This window comes from Natator depressus, chromosome 4 (genome assembly GCF_965152275.1).
Source record: "Natator depressus isolate rNatDep1 chromosome 4, rNatDep2.hap1, whole genome shotgun sequence".
NCBI classification, from domain to species: Eukaryota; Metazoa; Chordata; order Testudines; family Cheloniidae; genus Natator; species Natator depressus.
This window is the reverse complement of record NC_134237.1, coordinates 31,245,375-31,267,379: the sequence shown is the minus strand read 5'-3', so window position 1 is coordinate 31,267,379 and position 22,005 is coordinate 31,245,375. Positions and strand designations below refer to the sequence as shown.

Here is a 22,005-nt window from a genome sequence, read left to right as displayed (position 1 = left end):
GGACACTTCACTGACACTCTTACACATGAACAGAAAGAAGCAAACAAAACCTACCGCCTAATCAAGCTGTTTCTCATACTTGGCTGGGAAAGAAGTGGGGAGGGGGAAGAGAAACTCTTATTTTCTATTTTTGGATACTTATGAGATGTTAATATACTCCAGTGATGAAGGGTTATCTGAGGTACTAAGGACACCTCAACAAATGGTGTTGAATTTTGAGAAACGTAACTTGTGGTCTGCTAGTATGTGATGTAGTTTTAAGAATATATTTTTCTTTCATTCCATTTAAAATCCATCCTTAACCATCAAGATAGTGCAGACTCTGTTTTATTTTAAGACTGCTTAGCTTCTTTTGCTGGTTGCTTTATTTAACTTGATATTAACACAGTCTTCACTATAAATCTAAAGTTTATTTTAATCCCTGAACATTGTTTAACACTGTCTAGCTTCCCTATTACTTTTGTAATGCAACAGGGCTGCATAATTGTGATACTGATGCACAAGTGTATATTTTTTTGTTTTACTAAGAATTATGCTTTAGTGGCTTTATTACTTTTAATCTATCTAATATTTTGGCAATATTAATAATTTGTTAATCACAAAACCCTTTTTGCCATACTTCAGATTTTAGGTGAAATTCTTCATTTTCTTTTCAGGAGTGTGCACTGCTTGGAAGGATTTAAGGGCAAAAAATGTTTCCCTTGAAGGATGCTGTGATGGGTGCCTCCACTTTCTTTGCTTCAGCTCTGCCACATGATGTTTGTGGAAGCAATGGTCTTCCTCTGACACCAAACTCCATCAAAATTTTGGGCCGTTTTCAAATCCTTAAGACAATCACTCATCCCAGACTTTGTCAGTATGTGGACATTTCTAGAGGAAAGCATGGTGAGTGTTTTCTTTCCTAAGGAAATTGCATTTTTGTGCAAGAAGATATTTTACAGTAATGATTTTGTTGATGTTTGAAGTTAACTGCCCCAGTAAAATTTTTCCTTTGTGGCTTACATTGGGGAAAGCGTGCCCATTTTGTTTTCAGGACAGCAGTGTGGCTCTATCTGGACTGACTCTGTAGCAGTCTTATTGCTCTGTCATTACACATAACAAAAGCAGATGTAAGAGAGACAAGGTGGGTGAGGTAATATCTTTTATTGGACGTCTGTTGATGAAAGAGACAAGTGTCACTCTTAGTAACTTTCCCATACCTGAAGAAGAGCTCTGTGTAACTCGAAAGCTTGTCTCTTTCACCAACAGATGTTGGTCTAGTAAAAAGATATTATCTCACTCACCCTGTCTCTTTAATATTCTGGGTCTGACATGGCTACCGTAACGCTCCATAAAAGCAGATGTAGGTAGTTTGGCTGAAGGTCTCTGTAATCTGGTTATCTGCAGAACAAGGAGTAATAACTTTTAGGTATTTCCTTTTCTTTTTCACAAAGTTCTCATCTCTCTCTTTTCTTTCACTGCCCCTCCCTCCCCCCCCCATATTTTTTTCATTGAAATCTGCAGATTTCTTCATTCACTTGCCTTGTGGGTTTCTGGAATTCATCAATTTGTCTCAATTTTTTTACATATTTTAATTTCTTTAGCCTTTCTTTTAATCTTTAACCTTTGAAAGAAATATGTTCTACAGAAGGAGATTCCAGCAATGCCCTCCCAATCTTCTATTATGTCTTGAATCTTAAAAAGGAGTGTGAATTTTGTAGGGCAAATTGACTTTAAAATAGAAACTAGGGCTGTCAATCGATTAAAAAAAATTAATCTTTATTAATCGTGCTGTTAAACAATAATAGAATACCATTAAAATATTTTTGGATGATTTCTACATATTCAAATATATTTATTTCAATTACAACACACAACACAAAGTGTGCAGTGCTCACTTTATATTTATTTTTGATTAAAAATATTTGCACTGTAAAAAAACAAAAAGAATAGTATTTTTCAGTTCAGCTAATACAGGTACTGTAGTGCAATCTCTTTTTCATGGAAGTTGCCATGCAACCTCCTGTTTTCACTGTTAGGTGACATTGTAAATAAGAAGCAGGCAGCCTTATCTCACGTAAATGTAAACAAACTTGTTTCTCTTAGTAATGGGCTGAACAAGGAGTTGGACTGAGTGGACTTGTAGGCTTTAAAGTTTTACATTGTTTTGTTGTTGAGTGCAGTTATGTAACAAAAAAACCCCTCTATTTGTAAGTTGCAGTTTCACCATAAAGAAATTGTATTACAGTATTTGTACGAGGTGTATTGAAAAATACTATTTATTTTATCATTTTTACAGTGCCAATATTTGTAATAAAAAATAACAGTATAAAGAGAGCAATGTCTACTTTGTATACTGTGTTGTAATTGAAATCAATATATTTGAAAATGTAGAAAAACATCCAAAACTATTTAAATAAATAGTATTCTATTATTGTTTAGCAGTGTGATTAACTGCACGATTAATTTTTTTAATTGTTTCACAGCCCTTTTTAAAACTATTAACTACCAAGGCAGAAACAATGGATGTATTGTGCTTGTGCTCTGTGATAACTCTGTTATAACTATTTAAGGTCATACTTCCAAATAAACTAACACTTTCCTACTAAAATAGTATGGTGACTAGGCTGACACTAATATGCCTGGCAGGTGCAGAGCATTCCTCTCATTAAAAATAGCAAGGTCAATGTTTGGTGAATTTTGATAAGTTCTTGGAAAGTATTTTTGTTTTTGCAAGTGTGTTTCATATTACAGAAAGCTGTCAGAAAGGTATGTTGTAGTGAAAATTAAACATGGAGGCATCTCTAATATAGGTAGTCTTCACTATTCACAAAAATGTTTCTTTAGTAACAATTGAAAAGGTGACAGGTCTTGGTGTTTTAAATTTATCTGTGAGCATTTAAAAAAATCTGCTGTATTTTATATATAAAAATAAAGCAATTTTGTTTCTGTGCAATCTGAGTTGTAAGCATTTTGAAGGATGTATAACGTGGCTATATTCAGTGTATGCCAAGATATTTACAGTTCTCTAAAATAAGAAGGCATTCTCTTAGTCACTAGCTTATGAAATGTTGAGATAATGCTGTGTGTCCAGGTTCTAAAATTGCTGTTGGTATATTCTTTTAATTAGAGAGGCTGGTGGTGACTGCTGAACACTGTGAAAAGAGTCTGGAAGATTTGCTGCGAGACAGGAAACCTGTGAGGTACAGTATCAGGGAAAACACAGGAAGAGAACACACTAACTAAAAGCTTCAGATACCTTATCATTTAAAGTCCAGACACAAATTTTCTTTAACAAAACAAACAAACTACTTTTATAGGTCCATATGAATTTAATACTTATATTGGCTAATGTTTAACCCTTAAAGCACTGTCTACCAGACTTAACACTTGCTTAGGAGGGTTTGTGTATATTTCTTCAGAGTCTAAAAGGTGAAGAATTTTAAAGAGAAATGTTTAAAATTAAGAAATACTTTTCTGCACACTAAACTTTGTTTTTAATTTAATAAATGCTGTTTGGAATAGAGTGAAAGTTAAGAGAAGGGGTTAGAATTTACATAAAAATTAAAATGTAAAAACAGTGTTTACAAAGATTTGGCAGTTGAGGTTTAATCTTCTTGATGAAAATACCACTTTCAAGGAAAAGTAATTATAAACAGTTTATTCTGATATCTTTCGTTTGCATTTCTATGCATTAAAAATATTAATTGCTTCTCTGCTCATTTTTATGCCAGGTATATCACATTTGCAAAATGCAGTTCTGATACAAATACAAAAAAGTTCACAATACATTTCTACACAAGTAATACAAATGTAGCTGTGTGCAAAAACTCACACACCACAGTTCTAATGTGAAGATCTCCATCAAGTTTGGTCATTGAAGATACTACAGTAATGCATTCCATGGTCACTATTGTGACTTTTATTGCAACTTTAAAGTAATTACTGTAAGGAAATAAATATTATCGTTAGTAGTTTCAGAAGGGCATATTTCAGGTAAGGTACTATCCAGATATGTTCCTATGACTTAGCACGTAAATCTGACTTTTTCTGTATATGTAGAAGGTTTATATACAACATGAACCATCCTCGCTGCTACTCTGAAATCTGTTTATTATGTAAGTTAAGTAGTTTCTGTGGGCACTATGTGTCCATATTATATTTCCATAATAATTCATTGTTAACACTAAGGTTGCACAGTTAACCATGCTGGTCTGTATCTGTGACCGTAAAGAATGAACATGCCATTTTCCCTTTGTGCATATCAATAAGTATTACAATACAGTATTTACATAATTAAATACTAATTCTCAAATATTATAGAGTTTTTGGTACTCTGTAAGGTAATTAAACACCATATCTTTTAAGGAGCAAATTTAAAGGTTGAATGCAGAACCTTAACTTTAATGCTTTCATACCTGTATATATGCTGTGTATTCATATGGGGACTGATCCAGTGCCCATCAAACTCAATAGGAAACTTTGGTGGGCTTTGGATCAGTCCCTTTCACAGTCCTACAAAGCTCTAGAAATAATTAAAGCAGGAGGAAACCCTTCCTCCCCCCCTGCCCCTTACCTTGCTGTACTGTGCTACTCATTGTCCTCCCAGAAACGTATGTTTTAGTGTGGGATGCAAGGGAGCACAGATTGACTACTGCCTCTGAGCTAGTTTTGAGAAAAGTCCACTTAAAACAAAATAGCTATTGGTTTTGAATTAAATAATAAAAAGATGCCTGTACAAAGGCGTAGGTGCCCTGGCAGTTAATTTTACAATAACCCCAGCAACAATAAAACAGTTGTTCAAACAACCCTCTCCCAGCCCTCCAAAAAAAAATCAAAAACAAAATCCTGTTTTCTCTCCTTTTAGAGAAATAGCCTCAGTCTTCTCTAAAAATCTTCTCAATTAAGTAATAGCTTTTGCAGCGGTGGCTCCTGGCTCATTTGCTTGTGCAATGCATTTCTCAAGCCCCTCGACTACTGTTCATTTTTACAGCACTTGAAGATTTGCTAGGTATCTTAGTACCTCATTTTTGAAATTCCCTAACTTTGTTCAGTTGTTATGGTTTGTCTTCACAACAGGCAAAGTTCATCCTCGGTAATGACTAACTGCATTAGTGTTCAGAATTTCAGCCATTTTTGCTGTGGCTCTGTCCCAAAAATGGGAGAAGTTTGTGTGGTGGTTTTTTTTTTTTTGTTTGTTTTTTGGGTGGGTTTTTTTGAGTGGGGAGGAAATATGATGCAGGGGTTTGGATTTTTTTCCATTAACACAAAAATGCTGAAAAGTTTCTACTGAGACGTTAAAGTAAATCTGAGTTCAGGTATTTAAATTTATTTCCAAACAAGAATTTTTAAAGAAATAACGAGCTTATGAAATGGAAAGTAATTCCTATATCCTCAGTATAGTAGGTGTTTCTGCTTCAAACGCTGCAGTTGATAGCATATGTAGTGGAAGCTAAAAGATAAGTTCTCTTCAAGCAACGTTTCCAGTTAGACTAAGACAAATATTTTCCCTTTACTTGTCCTTTGTGAGACGCATCAATAGCCAGAAATAATTTGGACAGGAGCAATTCCCAGTTATTTGATCTGTCTATGTCTATTAGCTTTATAGAGAACTGTTTGGCTTTTTCCATGTATTCTGATTGCATTAGTCTATGATAGCAGAGCACATTTAATACCCAGAGCTGATGAGTATGCTATTGTAATTAATTTCATAAACTGTTTATGGAATGGAGAAGCTGCTCTTATGGTTTCTAGATGAGTTTTTCCCACACTTGCCAGAAACTAAGTCATTTGCACCTGTACCACACTTTGATGTAAAGTCAGCAGGAAATCTTCGATTAGGTTAGTGTTGAAATTCAAGACCTACCATTGTGGATTGTCCAGCTTTCCATACATATTGCAAAACAACAGGCTGTCCAGCTGTCTGGTAGTTATTTGCAGTTAATCATCTAAAGTCATGCATCACTTATGGCATACATTACTTACAGTCTGATTTACGTTTTTTTCTAAAAAAGTGAACAAGAGCATCCTTCATGTTTAAGGTTAACTATCCTCAAAGTTTGACCAGGACCTCATACCTGGTGGGGGGGGTTCATCAGAATTAACAGTTTTTTGGACTCCTGGGCTCTGCTCTGTTGTGGGATAAGCACAGTGTGGTAACTACTTGTACTGGGAAATGGGAGTATGGAGCCGCTGCTGCTGGCCCTGGGGCTGACCACGCTGCTGGACTCATACAATCTTAACTTTTTCTGTGTGAAATGGAGATTTCCAGAACCTGAAGGATTAGAAATTTAATTCTTATTTTAAAGGAGAGTTTAAATGATGAAGGGCTGCCTGCAAAGTGCCGATACTTACCACCACTGTCCTATGGCTCAGGCCAGACTCCGTCAAGAGACAGAGACAAAACTATTCCTTCCATGCTCGCTATAGCCTAGGAGACAAATTAAAAATATCTCAGTTATGTTAGTCATGGGGAACGGTTCAGGCAGTACCAGGAGTCGATGCATTCAGAGAAGAACAACATTACATTGTATTTATGATAACATTTCCGTAGAATGTGCAGCATGGCTACACAGGACCTTGAGACACTAGAAAAAGCCAGTCAAATGTGTGCACACGCACGCTCACACACACATTAGGTTCCAGATACCTCCCAATGAAAAAGAACAAAAGTTCTGAGAACTTCCTTCCTATCACATATGGGCAAATGCCTCACATCCTGCGACTTTCAGAATCCCCTTAGCAGAAGTGGAGAATAAATGAACAACTTCCAACAGTGGATCGAGGTGTGAGTGGGGTTAGGAGAAGAATCCTGTGCAAATGGTCAAGAGTCCTTATGGCTAACCAGTGATGGATTCTCCACCACTGACAATTTTTAAATCAAAATTGGATGTTTGTCTAAAAGACATGCTTTAGGAATTATTTGGGGGAAGTTGTATGGCCTGTGTTATACAAGAAGTCAGACTTGGTGATCACAATGGTCCCTTCTGGTCTTGGAATCTATGAATAAACTGTTCTCCAAATTTGTGGATGGGAAAGAATTTCCCTGGGGCACATTGGCAGGAACTTGGCAATATTGTCACCTTTTGAAGTACTGAGTTGGGATTGCATATTAGGCTTCCATGCACTATCCTATAACACTGCAGAGGTGTGGTCCAGAACACTGGTTGGCTTTGTTCCGTCCTGTCTCTCTTTTTTTCTATATTCTCTGGTTTGTCATATGTCTCGGGAGCCTGCTGTATTTTAAATACCAAAGCAGTTGTTCATCTCTAGAAAACAACAATATTAGTTGCCTGTATTGTTAACTGCTGAGTCATGAACTAGCCTATTCCAGACTATTGATTAGCCTTTACTTGTGTTGGGGAAGGTTGGCCTCCATAGCAATGACTGGAACTCAGGAGACGGGAGTTCAGTTAGTCATTGCTGAGTTCCAGGCTCAGCCCCTGATACAGTGTGTGTTTAGATCAATCACTTTCTCTTTCTGGCCTCGGTTACCCATCTGTAAAATGGGGATGATGATCCTTTTTTCCATCCTTTGTGTTTTCTGTTTGAGTATGTTCTGCAGCATGGGTTGTCTTTCACTATGTGGCTATGTGATGGGGCTTCCAGGGATTGTTGTATCATAAATAACAATCAGAAAGCTTGATAGAACTTTCTTTTATGGTTGGAGCTATAAATGAGTATCCTAACTAGTATGAGTGTCCTCCTGTTTAGCTCAGACACTCAGATTACCTTTTCTAGACCTGAAGAAGAGCTTTGTGAAGCTCAAGCTTGTCCCTTCCACCAACAGTATTTGGTCCAATAAAATATATTACCTCACCCATCTTCCCTCTCTTCTAAGCATCTGTAAAATGGGTTGTTACTCCAACTCATCTGCTCTCTCAAAATCTAATTAAAATAACCCTTATTTGTGTGGTAATAGTTCAGATCCCTCCACTCTGAGGAGAGGAAGTGAAAAGCTGAAAGATCATGCTGCATGGTGGGAGTAGAGAAGGGAGAGAGTGCCACGTTCACACATTTGGAAACTCTCTTAGAATTCCCCTGCCACTGCTTTGGAGTGGCCAGGCTTTGTAGAATTTTTGGGGTGGAGCCAGGTGCAGGAAGGTTTGGAGTTAGACTGTCTACTCTCTTCAGTATTCTCCCTTGTTTACCATGGAAATATTCATATGGATAGTTCACCTGGAATTAGTACTGTTTGAAGCAGCATTAATTCCTGTGAGTTCTCTTCCTGGCTGCTGTGATGACGTCACATGGGATTCTGGTAACAGCAGCACAGCTCCATTTGAAACTGTAGTGCCATCAGGAGGGTAAGCAATAGCAATGGTCTAGTGATAGGCATTGATGTGGGAGTCTCTGGTGACTTTCTTATCCTGGAGCATTTGGGCAGCCATGTCCTCTTTTTATGCCACACCTGTCCACCAATTTTGTCCTCTTGAGAGAACATGTACAGGTAGATTATTCTACATAACCCATTCAGTTTCTAGAGATAGTGTTTATGGACTTCTCAGTATGGGAAGGCATGATCTAGATAATAGTTTCTTTTTCACCTAATCATAATAACTTGCAGTGTAGTTTTCCTCACTGTAGCTTTAATTTTCTTAACAATTGCTAACACAAAATCAGTTTTGAGAAGTATCTTCAGGAGACATCTTAGTACCAGTTTGTTTTAAAGGGCCTGGCATTTGTATACACAGTAGTTGCACTCCTGATTTGTATGTATGCAAGAGATTAGGCCCCGAAAATTAGCCCTAAGCATCTAGTGAATTGCCTGTAACAATGCCTGTGTATGTAAGGGTTCTTGTGAATATGCTTCTCAGACATGTTCAAAATGAGCTAAACAAAATACCTGAAAAATCTGAAGGGGGAATAATAAAATTCCAAAGTCCATCAAGTTCAGTAAGGTCAGTTCTCACCATTGTTTAAAGCTTTATTAGGTTTGTAAAGTTACTGTCTGCTTACCACCACTTTGATACCAACAGATGACAAGTTAGGATATTAAAAGATGGGAAATTAACTTTTTTCTTTTTTTTAAGCTATTTTAGAACTATTCCTTTGGGATCATTTTTCCAGACAATGTTAAAGAGGCTATAAGCAGCACTTCATTGATGTTATAATATGAATTGTGTATTTTTCCTTGCATGTCATACTTGAAGTGGTTTTCTTTTTCATTCTTTGATGAAGTTGATCTGCACTTGTATCCTTAATAATAAAAATGCCAACAAATGTAGCATTCAGACATTTAGCAGACTCCTGGCACCTCCAGTAGTGTTTCTGGATTGGTCTTAAATTTGTGACTAGGGCGGTCTATGCATATTTCTTTCTTTAATACAAAACAGTTTTCATACATTTTGAAAGTTATGTTTAAAAAAACTACCAGCGAACCATCAGAGATACAGAGGTATAGTATGTTGTACATGGACTCTTTGATAGGAAGCAGGCTATGTCTGCAGCTACTTATTTGCTTGGTGGAAAACATGATCTGACTGTCTTGGATGAGTAACTTTTATTTGCGCTTATGAACTATTGTCTACTTGATTAGATTTCTTCATTCTATTCTGGAAAGAATGCAGTTCTTGGGGTGAAATTACAGTATGAAAGGTACTGTAGAGAAAAAGATAACTTCCATATAGCTATAGATTTTAAAAAACCTGGACTTACAGATGGGTGCAGGTCTTCTAAAGTCTTTCCTGTGGTTTGAGTTTAAAAGCTGCACATGACCAGGGCATCAAGGGATGCATGTACTCTGCTTTGAATCAAGACAGTGGGCTCAAACTTTCCATGAGAAACCCATGTGCTATAATGAAGGTATACTGAACAAGGGTAGATGATGGAGTAGTAAAACACACTAACATTAACAAACAGAACCTTTTAAAAAGTAGTTTCTCTCTTGCCATGTATAAGATACTATACTTTGGGGCATTTACTAGCTTCCGAGTTTTCCTTTTAATTCTCTACCAGAGGTTTATTTCCAAAACAAAATGTATTTTAGTGAAAACACGATGTAAGAATAACATTAGTCCAGACTTGTTTGTTCATTATCTAAAGCTAATTTTCTTAATATAGAAATCAAACACTTTTGTAAATAAAGAAATTGGAGTTGGAGCTATATTGTAAAATATAATTAACTGTAGCATTCCTTCTATACAATAGATATATTTTGCATTTGGTCTTTTATGTGAGTAATTACGAATGTTCAGGATGTTAAACAATGACAACAAAAAGTAGCTTACATGAGGTATTGCATACGTGAAGTATTGAATACTTGCCCAGTCCTGTTCCATTTAAGTCAATGATGTTTTACCATTTTCTACAATGGGTGCAGTAATAAGCCGAGAGAGAGAGAGAGTGTGTGTGTGTGTGTGTGCGCGCGCGTGTGTGTGTGTACAATTTACTATATGCCATGTAAGGTACACTTTTCTTTCATTCTAAACATGTCCTGTGTGTGAACTATAGGGTTTCTCTTCACAGACCTGTATTCAGGGTATAGTTTTTCTTTCCTCATATGATAGAGGAACTAATACAAATATTCTAACAAATTTCTTTTGTGCTGAAACTGTCAATGCCCAATTTTGGGGGAAGAAAAGTTGGTCAAGATCAGTGGGACAATTTTTCATTCATTCAAATGTGGAGGAAGGAAAATATACTTAATGCTCCTGTCAGAAATTTTGAGTGGACAGAGTTTTAAACCATCCTCTTTCCAAAAATCCTAGCAGAGCAGCACCATCCTCCTAAGGGGAGGTATCTTGATCCTGTTGACATGTTTCTGCCACAGACTTTGTAAGGGTATAAGTAGAATCCTGTTTTGTATAAGTGTGCATGCTATCCCTAGCAAACCACCAGACTGGACAAATAATGTGCCAATGAACATCAGATTTGTGAGTGTTGAAATCTTACTAGTTTACATAAGCTACAGTGTCACAGAAAGCTGTTAGTGTTTTTCATCTTGATTCATTGAGCCAATGGGTAATATAAACTTCAGATCTCAACTTGAGATCCCAAGAAGTGGTTAGTTTTCAATGCTTGTCATATTTTTTTCTATATAGGTTATCTAGCATGAGGAACTGAGCAATCCATTAAACTTAACACATGGTGTATGCTTTACCTTTGTTTCTGTCTTCTTGAGCAAGTGGCAAGTTGGTGACTAGTATTAACTTGCAAGCTACGGTATCGCCTGAGAAGTGAGATCACAAAACATTACACACAGAAACACCATCAAATTTAGCATCACTCACTAACTTAATGGACACGCATCTTAAAATGTGCCATCAGATAACTTGAAATTTAACTCTGCCACCACTCTTTTATTTGACTCATGAACCTGCTTTTGCTATTGTGTCTTGCTGTTTAAAATTAAATGTAAATAGGTGCGCACACATTCCATTCGTTCACCTCCCTGGCCCCAGGGTTTTGAGATTTTTAAGTAAAGGCGGCAGTATATCAGTCACCTTCTGCCTCGTCTGTCTTTGTGCTTTCTGCAGTGTAGCCCCTCATATTGAGAACAGCCTCTCAATTAATGCGTATCTAGCCTTCTCCCTCTAACTCCAGATTACTTTTTTTGGTCAGTGAATTTGTACCCCTCAATGACTTCTAATTGTAAATGCTTATAGGGAAGTCCTGAACCCAAGTGAGTTTACATCAGCTCAGACCTTAAGTCTTCTGTGAATCTCAGAATAGGTCTGTCTCAGTTCTTCTGTAAAATTCCCAAAAGTATTTCTTGTGGTATTCTGCCCAGTTCTTTACATATGTTCCTAAAATAGTATTCTGAATGGAGCACTAAACTGACAAATTAGGGATGAATTTATTTGGATATGTTAGCATACTCATGAGCCTCTCTAATGGTTTCTTGATTTGTGATCTTTTCGTTTGTACATTTGCCTCCCCTTTTCTTGGGTGCAGTCAAACTCCTTAATCACTGTGTATCTGTTTGTATTTTTGGCAAAACACTGGGATCTATATCAATGTGATGTATTCTTTAACACATCTCATCTGTTAAACACCTTATTAAATTCTTTAAGAATTTAAATCTGAATCAGTTGGTAAGTTATTATGCATCCACTCGATCACCTGCACTTCCAGACTGTTCTTCAACCAAAGCACATGTGACTTTCTGTTCCACTAGTTCAAACTACTGAGTAGCATCTGTTATGCCTGCATGCCATTTCACATGGGTTCAATTTTGAGCCTGCCAGGTGCACCAAGCTTAGCTTTTAATCTTAATGTTGGGTGGTCAGTGACATTAAAAGAACACTAAGGTTACAAAGTCAAGTTCTCAAAAATTAGGAAATGACAGAGAATTAAGGTTATGCATTTACCCTTTTTTATTTAAGGTTGTACTTGTCTTTTTTATTTTATTTGGTTTCAGCTGCCTTTATTAAAAATAATAATAATAATTCTCTTCGAATGTTTTCAGTCTACAGTGAGTCCACCGGGCCTGTTCTTTATGAACTGGCACTGCTTCACATAATCACAGAAACCAGAAATAGACAAGATCTAGTTGATTTTTACCATCTCCCTGCTAATGCAGTATTGTTTAGTATATGATTGATGGGAGATATTGTTTTCAGTACTATCAGTTTAACCCCACAAAAAACACTGCAGTAAATGCAGTAAGACTGTTTTATTTTTAAATTGGTGAAGATTTTTTTTGAAGAAACATTTTCATTAGTGAGATTTTTAGTGGGACTGTGCTGACTGCTTAGGGACAAAAAGTGGAAATAAAGTGTGGGCGGGTGGGTGGTTCCTGTACCGAAATTAGATGCGGGAAGTTTTCAACATGATTAGAGTTAAACCAAGCTCCTTTCATATGTCACTCATAATTTCCTTTGCCATCTTTGCTCATTATCAAAAAGACTTTTATTTTAAGCAAGGGTAACTCGCTTCTCTCTGTTCTCCTCGTCCTACTTGGTTCTTCAATTACATGATACTAAATTAGGTTCCTAAATGTCATTAATATAAAAAAGTAATAAATGCAGGATTATTATTTAACTGCAGAATTGAACAAAAGAAATCGAGCAGTGAAGGAAAGTTTTTTGTTCTTTTCTTTATCCTCCAACACCTTCTGGTGCAAGGGGTCCACCAGTTTCTGCTATTTATTTCAGTCTTGTGCTCATCTGTTCAGGCTTCTAAGTGTCACATTGAGGAATATGACTTCTTTCTCTCTTTTGTGTAATGTTTCTTTAGGTCACCCTCTTTTTCTGGGTTGTGTTCATATTATCAGTTGCTGTGGAAGCCATGTTGGTGGCATCCTTAAGTCATGTCCTAAATATGACCTCCATCCTCTTACCATATTTGATACTTTAGATCGATTTGCTCTTCTTAGAAATTCTGACATTGCAAGAAACTCTTTGCAATCGACTCTGAAGATCTTCCACAGGCATTTACTTTGGAATGAGGGTCACCAAATGAAATCAATAGGCAGCAAGTTTAAAACAAACAAAGGGAAGTATTTCTTCACACAATGCACTCAACCAGTGGCACTCTTTGCCAGAGGATATTGTGAAGGCCAAGACTATAACAGGGTTCAAAAAAGAACTAGATAAGTTCATGGAGGATAGGTCCATCATTAGCCAAGATGGGCAGGGATGATGTCCCTAGCCTCTGTTTGCCAGAAGCTTGGAATGGGTGATAGGGTATGCATCACTTGATTATAACCTGTTCTGTTCATTCGCTCTGGGGAACCTGGCATGGGCCGCTGTCGGAAGGCAGGATACTGGGCTGGTGGATCTTTGGTCTGACATAGTGTGGCTGTTCTTATGAGTTGATTTTTATCAATCTCTGTTGTAGATTTCTTACTCTGCTTCATAAGGGAGGACTGATTTTATGCCAGTGTTAAAAATTCTTTGTCAGTGCCAGACACTTTATTTTTCTAAATCTTTTTAAGTTTATGCAAGTTGTTTGCTGCTTTTGCTATTTGTTGCTTGACATGTAGCATGGGGTCACCATCATTGCACATTTCACTCCATAGATAGGCAAAAGGACTTTTTCTTCGTTTATTCTAATGGTTACTTTTGGGACAGTGATAGCCATATATTTTGTTTTTGCCTTGTTGATGAACAAACCAACTTGTTTTGCTGTTTTTCTTCCTTTAAGTGATGTATTGAACTAAGCAGGACAATGAGGTCATCCAATTGTGTTTTATTATTTGTCCATAAAATTCCTCTGTTGCCTTCTGTAGTTACTTTCTTCATAACGTGGTCAATGACCAATTCAGACAAGAGTAGAGACCTACCTTGCCTTACTACAGCTGTCATTTCAGACCATTGACTCAAGTGTTGCTGTCTACCACTGCACATTTGGCATTATCATGTAGATCCTTGATTTTTCTAATTATGTTTGCTGGTATTCCATAATATGTCATAATTCTCCAGGGACTTCACTACAAAATACTTTGAATAATAGTAAAGTAAATACTGAAAACTGGTCAAATAAATTAGTTCTTACATAATTTATCCAGGAGGGGTGAAAATAAGCATTTTCCTTGTGTGACAGCCCCATTAGTCTGTGCTTTTAGAATAATTTGTTTCCATACCTCTATGTATTCTCCATTCTTTAAAGATACTGTTGGCACAATTTTCTCATGCTTTAGTCTTGTTATGCCACTTAGAGTTGAGTGAAAGCTTTGGGAGCTTCCAAGTTTGTCTTGCATTTTGTTGATTTCCTTTTGTATGTTTGTTGTGTGTTTTGGACCATCCAAGGCACTTGTAATTTTTCTTGTTTCCTTTGGCATTAGTTCATTATCTGTTGCTGTCATAATAAGAACTGTGTCTCTGTGGTTGTCTGATCTTATTTCTCACTTCTACGATGACATGGCTAGCATGTGTTTGATTCTGGAGCAAGGAGTCAGTTTTGTTTCTCAGTGCAAAACAACGTGGTTCAAAGTTAAGGAAGCTTCTTAGAGCTTTGCTCCTTTCTGGGAGGTGGGAGGGGGGAAGATGTCTCTTGGTCAAGTTTTGATAGTTTTGTTTTTCTTCATTTGGGCTTATTCTCTTTCACCATTTATTGAATTGGGGAGGAACATTATCTTCTTTTAAGAAAAACAAAACAAAATCTCTAGATTTATGCTGAAAATATTAAGAAAATCCTGTGGGAACTTCAAAGAAGCAGAATTACAGATAAATAATTTTTCCCTTTCCCTGTTCCCCAATATAGAATGTTTGAGAGTGGCCAAAACAATTTTAGTGATCTTGAAATTCAGTTAAGTGCTTGAGTGCTGAGCTAGTAACCCTAATTTTATGTGCCTGAATGAGGAACCCAATATTTACATATTGAGGAATGAGTTAAGTACATTTTTCCTTCAACATAGTAAAGGGTGGCATATATTTTGCTGTTGGGAGAGCTTGAAAGATGAGGGGATGTATTGGGTAGTGTCAGGCTTACTTAGTCTGTGAGTAATTTGGCTTCCAGGTATGATTTACCTCATGTATGTAGATTATGATGAAAATATGAAGGGCATGCATGTCAATCTTCTTTTCTAGATGACTGAAATACTATATAGTGACTGTCTGCTAGTGGTAATTTTAGTAGTTTCCGAAAGAAATTCTTTTTAAAAAAAAAAAAAAAAGTAAAAAATCTACATCCTATAGCTGCTTGCATAAGCTTCTGATACAATTGCAAATGATATGCTTTGATCTGTGATCTCTGGAGATCGACAGAATTAACTTTTAATTCAGCAAGCTTTTAAATGAGTGCTGTAGACGTGCTCTTTTTTTATATCGGGGATGGGTATTTGATGCCTTTATATGGAAAATTTCCCTCAAATCCATGAGGAGACAGCTCTATCATGGTCTCATATTCTAACCTATATGTACTAATTCCCCAAAAGCCTCTCCCCTGCATCTACCTTTTTAACTTGGTCAAAAGATGCTAAACAATTACAGTTAGTGCCAGCCATTCTCAACTTTTTCATTAAAGGAGCTGTTCAAAGGCTATTTTTATAATCGCAAAAAATGCACACAGAGTTAGATTACCATTTTGGCCTTAAACTTAACTTGCTTTTATTTTATTACTTCACTAGTAGTACAATGTTAAAGTGGATAAAACAGATTTAGAATATAGTTGGTATTCTCTAGTAGATTTATTTCATTGATAATTATTGATTTTGAAAAAATACTTCATATCTAGAAATGGTATATTTGGTAGTTTCTTTCAATAGGTTTATTTCTTCCTTAGGATGTTGTTTTCCTTATTGCCACTTCCCTATTCAGGGTTGGCAGTTTTTATAGCCTTCCTCCAAAACTCATCACTGCACACCTGGCTGTCTCTCTAAGGTTCACCAAATACTTGGCCTCCCTGTTTGTTGTCTTTTATCCACGATCATTGCAAGGGCCATCTTACCAATATAACCCTTTCAGGTCTCTACTAGACATGTTCATACCAACATAGCGTATCCTGCCTCAATGTGTCTTCAATTGGGGCAACTCTCATTAGGTCCCTCACAGCCTCAATTTTTTCCTAACTCAGTGTGTCCAACCATTTGACCATCTCAACATCTTCATTTCTGTTGAGGAGAGCATATTGATTTCTTTTCTTGTGGCTGGCCAAATCTATCTATACATTGGGATGGGCTGACTTATAGTTTTATACACTCTACCTTTTAACTTTATTAGCATCTTCTTTGTCACAGAGAACTGGGGTCAGCTTCCGCCATTTGCACTAAGCAGCTTTGGTACAATGCCAGGCATCACTCATGAAGACACCATTAATTGCAGCCATTGATCCTAGGTATTTAAATTCTTTCACTCTTTTAGATCTGTAATAGCCTTTTATGGTGATTTCTCCTCCCTCGGTTATCATAGCCTCAGTCTTACCAATGTTTGCTCTAAGTCCTATGGGTTCAAAACTGTATTGCCACTGTTCAAAGCTGGTTTGTAGGGTCTCAGTCTTCTGCACATATCACTAAATTTTTTAATAGGCAGCAGGTTTAAAACAAACAAAAGGAAGTATTTCTTCACACAACGCACAGTCAACATGTGGAACTCCTTGCCAGAGGATATTGTGAAGGCCAAGACTATTAACAGGGTTCAAAAAAAGAACTAGATAAATTCATGAAGGATAGGTCTATCAATGTCTATTAGCCAGGATGGCCAGGGATGGTGTCCCTAGCCTCTGTTCGCCAGAAGCTGGGAATGAGTGACAGGGAATGGATCACTTGATTATTACCTGTTCTGTTCATTCCCTCTGAGACACTTGGCATTGGCCACTGTTGGAAGACAGGTTACTGGGCTAGATGGATCTTTTGGTCTGACCTAGTATGGCTGCTGTTCTGTTCTTAAAGCTTTTCTAATAAGGTATCAGTCTAAATATAAACTCTCCAGAGACCCATGCCCTGTTAGTGAAGTCATCAAATAAATACTGTGCCCAGTAAATACAATATGGCATGTGAACTCGAGTCTCATTGGCACAGATTGCATAGTCCTACTGGAAGTTCTATATTTCTTTGCAAATGAAGCATCTGAAACATGCTGCCAGAATGACAGTATGCAAACTGTTACTTCGTTGTTGGTCACGTACCATAAAGGATCTCACTATGGCCCCAGTCCTCTCTTTAGAATTCCGTAGGAATAAGTACATTTATCATTACATCTCTAAGACTTAGTTCCTTCTTGTTCATTCCTCACTTTAAGAAAAAAAGATAATATCCACATACCCCTTTTCTTTATACTTACATCAAATTAAGCTTGAATGGTATAGTAGTTGTGAAGGCAGTTGGGATTTGAAAGAGAAATTATTGGAATAAGTTTAAACTCAAAATTATATTCAGCTATTAAAATGTGTTACATTAAAACAAGACTTCCAGTGCATAACCCTGGCGGCCTTCTGTGACAGCACTCTTTCATTCACTCATGGCTTTTCCTTTGATTAAGTAAATATAATCCTTCTGGCCTCGGTATAAAGAGAGAAGCTGTGCTAAATTAACCATGGCACAGTAAAACATATTTGGTGATTTTTCTTGAGGCTGCAGCAAAGGCTGCAACTGGTAACTCTATGCAATAATTTCTCTCTCTCTTTCTCTCAAGTTAAAAAAAGAGGTGGTTGTAGGGAGGCAAGAAAAATAGTGATGGAATTAATCAGCAATTTCCTGGCAGGAAATCTTTTTGAAAAGTAATAACTTTGGTTGACTAATGCAAGTAATACTAAGGTTTGCTGTTTTAACAGTTTCGCAGCTGAATAAGCATATGGACTCCTCGTTCTAAAATTTACTATTTAAAACTTTTGAGTGGTTTTTGGGTATTCATTCAGCTGAAGAGTAACCAAGGATAGGTAGGTTGTTTTTTTTTTAATTGTTATGGTTTCTGATAACTGTCTTTATTGGTTCATTGTGGCAAACCTGTCTTGATGCTGAGCAGTTATTACTATTCCTGTTTCTTGATGCAGACTTCAGCCAGTATTTTAAAATATCATTTGAGCTCAACCATTCATTTGAGGAGAGAGGAAAGGAAACTGTACCACTTTTTTTTAACTTTTAACACAAAATATTGTGATGGTTGTAGGTGACTGGATCATGTTGTATTGCCTTAATTGAGAAATAACATAATAAGCCACACTTGATGCTGACACAAGGTATTAGCTGGTAGGTAGTGTAAATGTAAGGTATTTCTCCCAATTATAGTTCTCCTCATACCTGGAAGAATGTATTCATTTGTGATGATACTATATGGATGTTTCACCTGTTATACATTATATCAGATTTACAATGTTTAAAGACTTGGCATCTGATGTGTACTTAATATTCTTGAAGTTTCATCATCAGTGGTGAAATAGAAATAATAGACCAAAACCTGTTTTGTTACATGGGTGTGACCATGATTGATCTCAGTGAGATTTGCACCCATGTAACTAAGAGCAAGATTTTGGCCCAGTGGGAGCACCTCCTGAGACCTGGTCTCTTCCTTCTTTTTCCCTATCCCCTGTTTAAATTCAGCGATCTTGACTTTTTTTCACTGCCTTCTCAAGACGAACTTAATATGCAGAGATGTGAGAGTACCAGCAAAAGTTGTCCTCTTCTATATGTAACTTTGGATCAATCAAAACAGCAGTGGAAAATGTCCAGACGCTATGGGTACTTCAGAATCCTGGACCCTTTTATGAAACTGCGTAGAAGTCACAAAGACACACTAATTCCAAAGCAGTATCTCTATTTTTGTACATATACAAAGTAGTGTCAAAAGAAGGTGGAGATTGCTTATTTTTCATCTTTACTGCTTCTTATAATTGCCTTTATGTCTCCTTGCTCCCAAACTTCACTGTTCAAACTGCAAAAAAAACCAAAGTGGAATGTCTTAGTTTTTATCTCCTCCTACACTGAGAGCTTTGGGGTTCGTATGGGTCATGGGACTTATTTCTACCTTGACCCTCTTTTCTCAGTGGTCTTAATATAATGATGCCATTCTTCTCTTGATGGTGAACTTTGTTCTCCTGGTAATGGGGGCATAGTGTGGGAATCTCGTAGTGCATCACATCAGCAAAATGGGAATAGGCAGTTTCGCACTTATTTGTGGCTGTGTATTCTGAATACAGTACATGAAAACTTCTTATAAACTTGTCATTCCACTTTGGTTTCTGCTGACCTTTTTAATTGGTTGGGATTGTTTGCTTTATGATCTCACTAATGGTTTGAGATGGAATTGCAGATCCTTTGTGCACTCTGGAATGCCCAGTATTCTTTTATGTAATACTTCATTACATTGCCAACTTTTGCTACCTTATTGTGAGTCTCATGGTATTTGGTGCTTTTGAAAAGCTTCTAGAGTTATTTGATCATGTGAGAATCTTTTATTTTATTTTGTTAGTTTCTAGTCCTCTTGGTTGTGGAGAAAAGCTTGATAATGTGCACCTTAAAAGCCTTGAAACCCAGAGAAGTTTGTTTTTGGCTTAACAACCATAAGAGTTTTTATGATTTTGGGGGCCTGATTCATTATTTTTGAATACTTGTGATTGGCAATAGTGATTCTGTTGCTTTGTATTCCAACAGTTCAAAATTATGTGACTGTATTTTTTCACTAATAAGACTTATACTATAAAATCAAAAGCCTTGTTTATTTTTCTAAAACCCCCAAATTAAGTTAATTTAGGCTTGATCTGGGCCAGTTCCTCATGTAAATGGTTAAGTAGGATTTAGGTGCCTAATATTAGGCACTGAAGTTTGAAACTGTGGCAATAGTACGTTACTCTGATAATTGTACTTTTAAGAGAAGGGTTAATATTTATAAAATAACCGTAAATGGTTGTGACTTGTGACTTTCTCCCTGATGTCATTTGTCAATTTTGTCTTCCAATGACTTTTTGAAAACGGATCTACAGTCAGAAAGCCCACTAATGCCACTGGGATTTCTAGGTGCAGATTGGACTTAATTTTCAAAAGTGTATTTAATTTTATCATTGAGGAAAAATGAGAGATTAATAGGTACACACAGGCACTGTGCAGGCTTCCCTCCCCACAGAACCTGAGGCTTGTCCTTCAAAACCCCTGCTATCCCAGTACTAAATTCTCATAAGACTGCTAATTGTACCAAGTTGTGTGGTGGTTTTGTTTTGTGGGCAGATGCCCACTAGGGACTACAAGGGAGATCACAAGTCTTATTTTTACTTATGACCTCAGTTGGGATTCAAAATTCTGAGCTTTATAAGTAAATGGCTAGTGCATTGCAGCACAGTGTGCCTCATAGCCTTCACCCTGGTGAATAGGTCTAGTTGTCCGGGCCAGGCCAGACTACAGATGATGAGACTCCTCAGAGTCTGGGAATCTGTGTGGAGTTTAATTTCTCCAATAAAGTTTTATTTTAAAACAAGAATATCCTTAACCACAGTCTCCCTGGTAAGTGTATCCTGGCGATTGAAAGTATTAAGGAGAATTGCTGTGTTTGCTTGTGGGTTGTAATCAAATCATGATGGAAACTATGCCAGCAACATTAACTCTAAAATGTGCAGGCCTAATAGATGTACTTATATTTTGATTTAGCTGAAGCCCACGATAAAATAACCTCTAAAATGGGGTGAAACCCTGACCCTCTTTGATGTTAGTTTTGCTTTTCTGTCACTAGTTTGCTCTCTTTGGAGGAGGGGAGTGCAGGAGAATGTGAGAGGTTTGTATGGCTCTCGTTTCCATTAATGAAAGGGTGTCCATGTGAAGCGTGAGGTATGTTAATAATCCTAATTAAATTTAACTTGTTATTGTATGTTCAGATGTCATTACATGGCCTTTTAGTGAGAGATTTTATTTAATGTTTTCTCCCCTATTGTCCCCATCACATGCTGTCATATTGGTAAATTTTTTACCTAGGAATGTGTAGACCAGCATCTGGTTTTCAGAGAAGTCTGTTTTTACCTAATTTTTCCATCTGGTGACCGTTTTGGCCGAAAATCTTGTCGGTTGCATCATATTTGTTGGTCCAATAAAAAGTATCTTATTATTTTACCTTATACATCTGGGCTGACTCAGACTAAGGCGTAGGAGAAATGGTTTGTCCCTGGTCAGTCAGTGGCAGAGTCAGGATCAAAAACTGGGAACATGGATCACAAGTATTTTTGATCTAAGCACTAAACCACATGGCTTTGCAGATGTCATTAGGATAATTCTTTATAAGGAGTATCTGTTGTTTTCCAAAGGACTTTATTCATTCACTTGCCCTTTTTATAGGATGAATGCTATAGACCTTAAAGAAACTCAAGGTGTTAAGCTTTAAAACTTCTGCTTTATAAGCAGTCAGGCCCGTTAAATCATTCATAGTGACAATGCAGTGAAAAAGAAAAATAGCACATCTATTAAAACATCCTGAAGTACAGTATGCTATGTATTGGAAGCAACTTTTCCTTTTCTAATGATACCTTTGTTCATTTTCCTCATGATTTCCATTAGCACCGGATTAATACTGTAGGGTGGTAGGTCTGCCTGCTGAATGCTTCACAGCCTGTGATGTGATTTCACTCATTTAGACACTTAAACATTGCCTTCAAAGTCATCCTTATGCTTTTGAAAAGTATAATAAAACCCAGCAGTATTTTGAATCCTCTCATCACAATTGGTGTGAG

At 36.9% G+C, this 22,005-nt stretch overlaps 1 protein-coding gene across 1 annotated transcript in view; it reads left to right on the top strand.

The window, feature by feature from the left end:
- Positions 1–22,005, top strand: part of TBCK (TBC1 domain containing kinase) — a 186,959-nt gene that overhangs the window by 15,386 nt on the left and 149,568 nt on the right. The window contains exons 2-3 of the mRNA XM_074950710.1: positions 657–885; positions 3,110–3,182. Of these exons, the coding sequence (XP_074806811.1) occupies positions 693–885; positions 3,110–3,182 (266 nt within the window). The 5' untranslated portion in view covers positions 657–692. The remainder of the gene's footprint in view (positions 1–656; positions 886–3,109; positions 3,183–22,005) is intronic.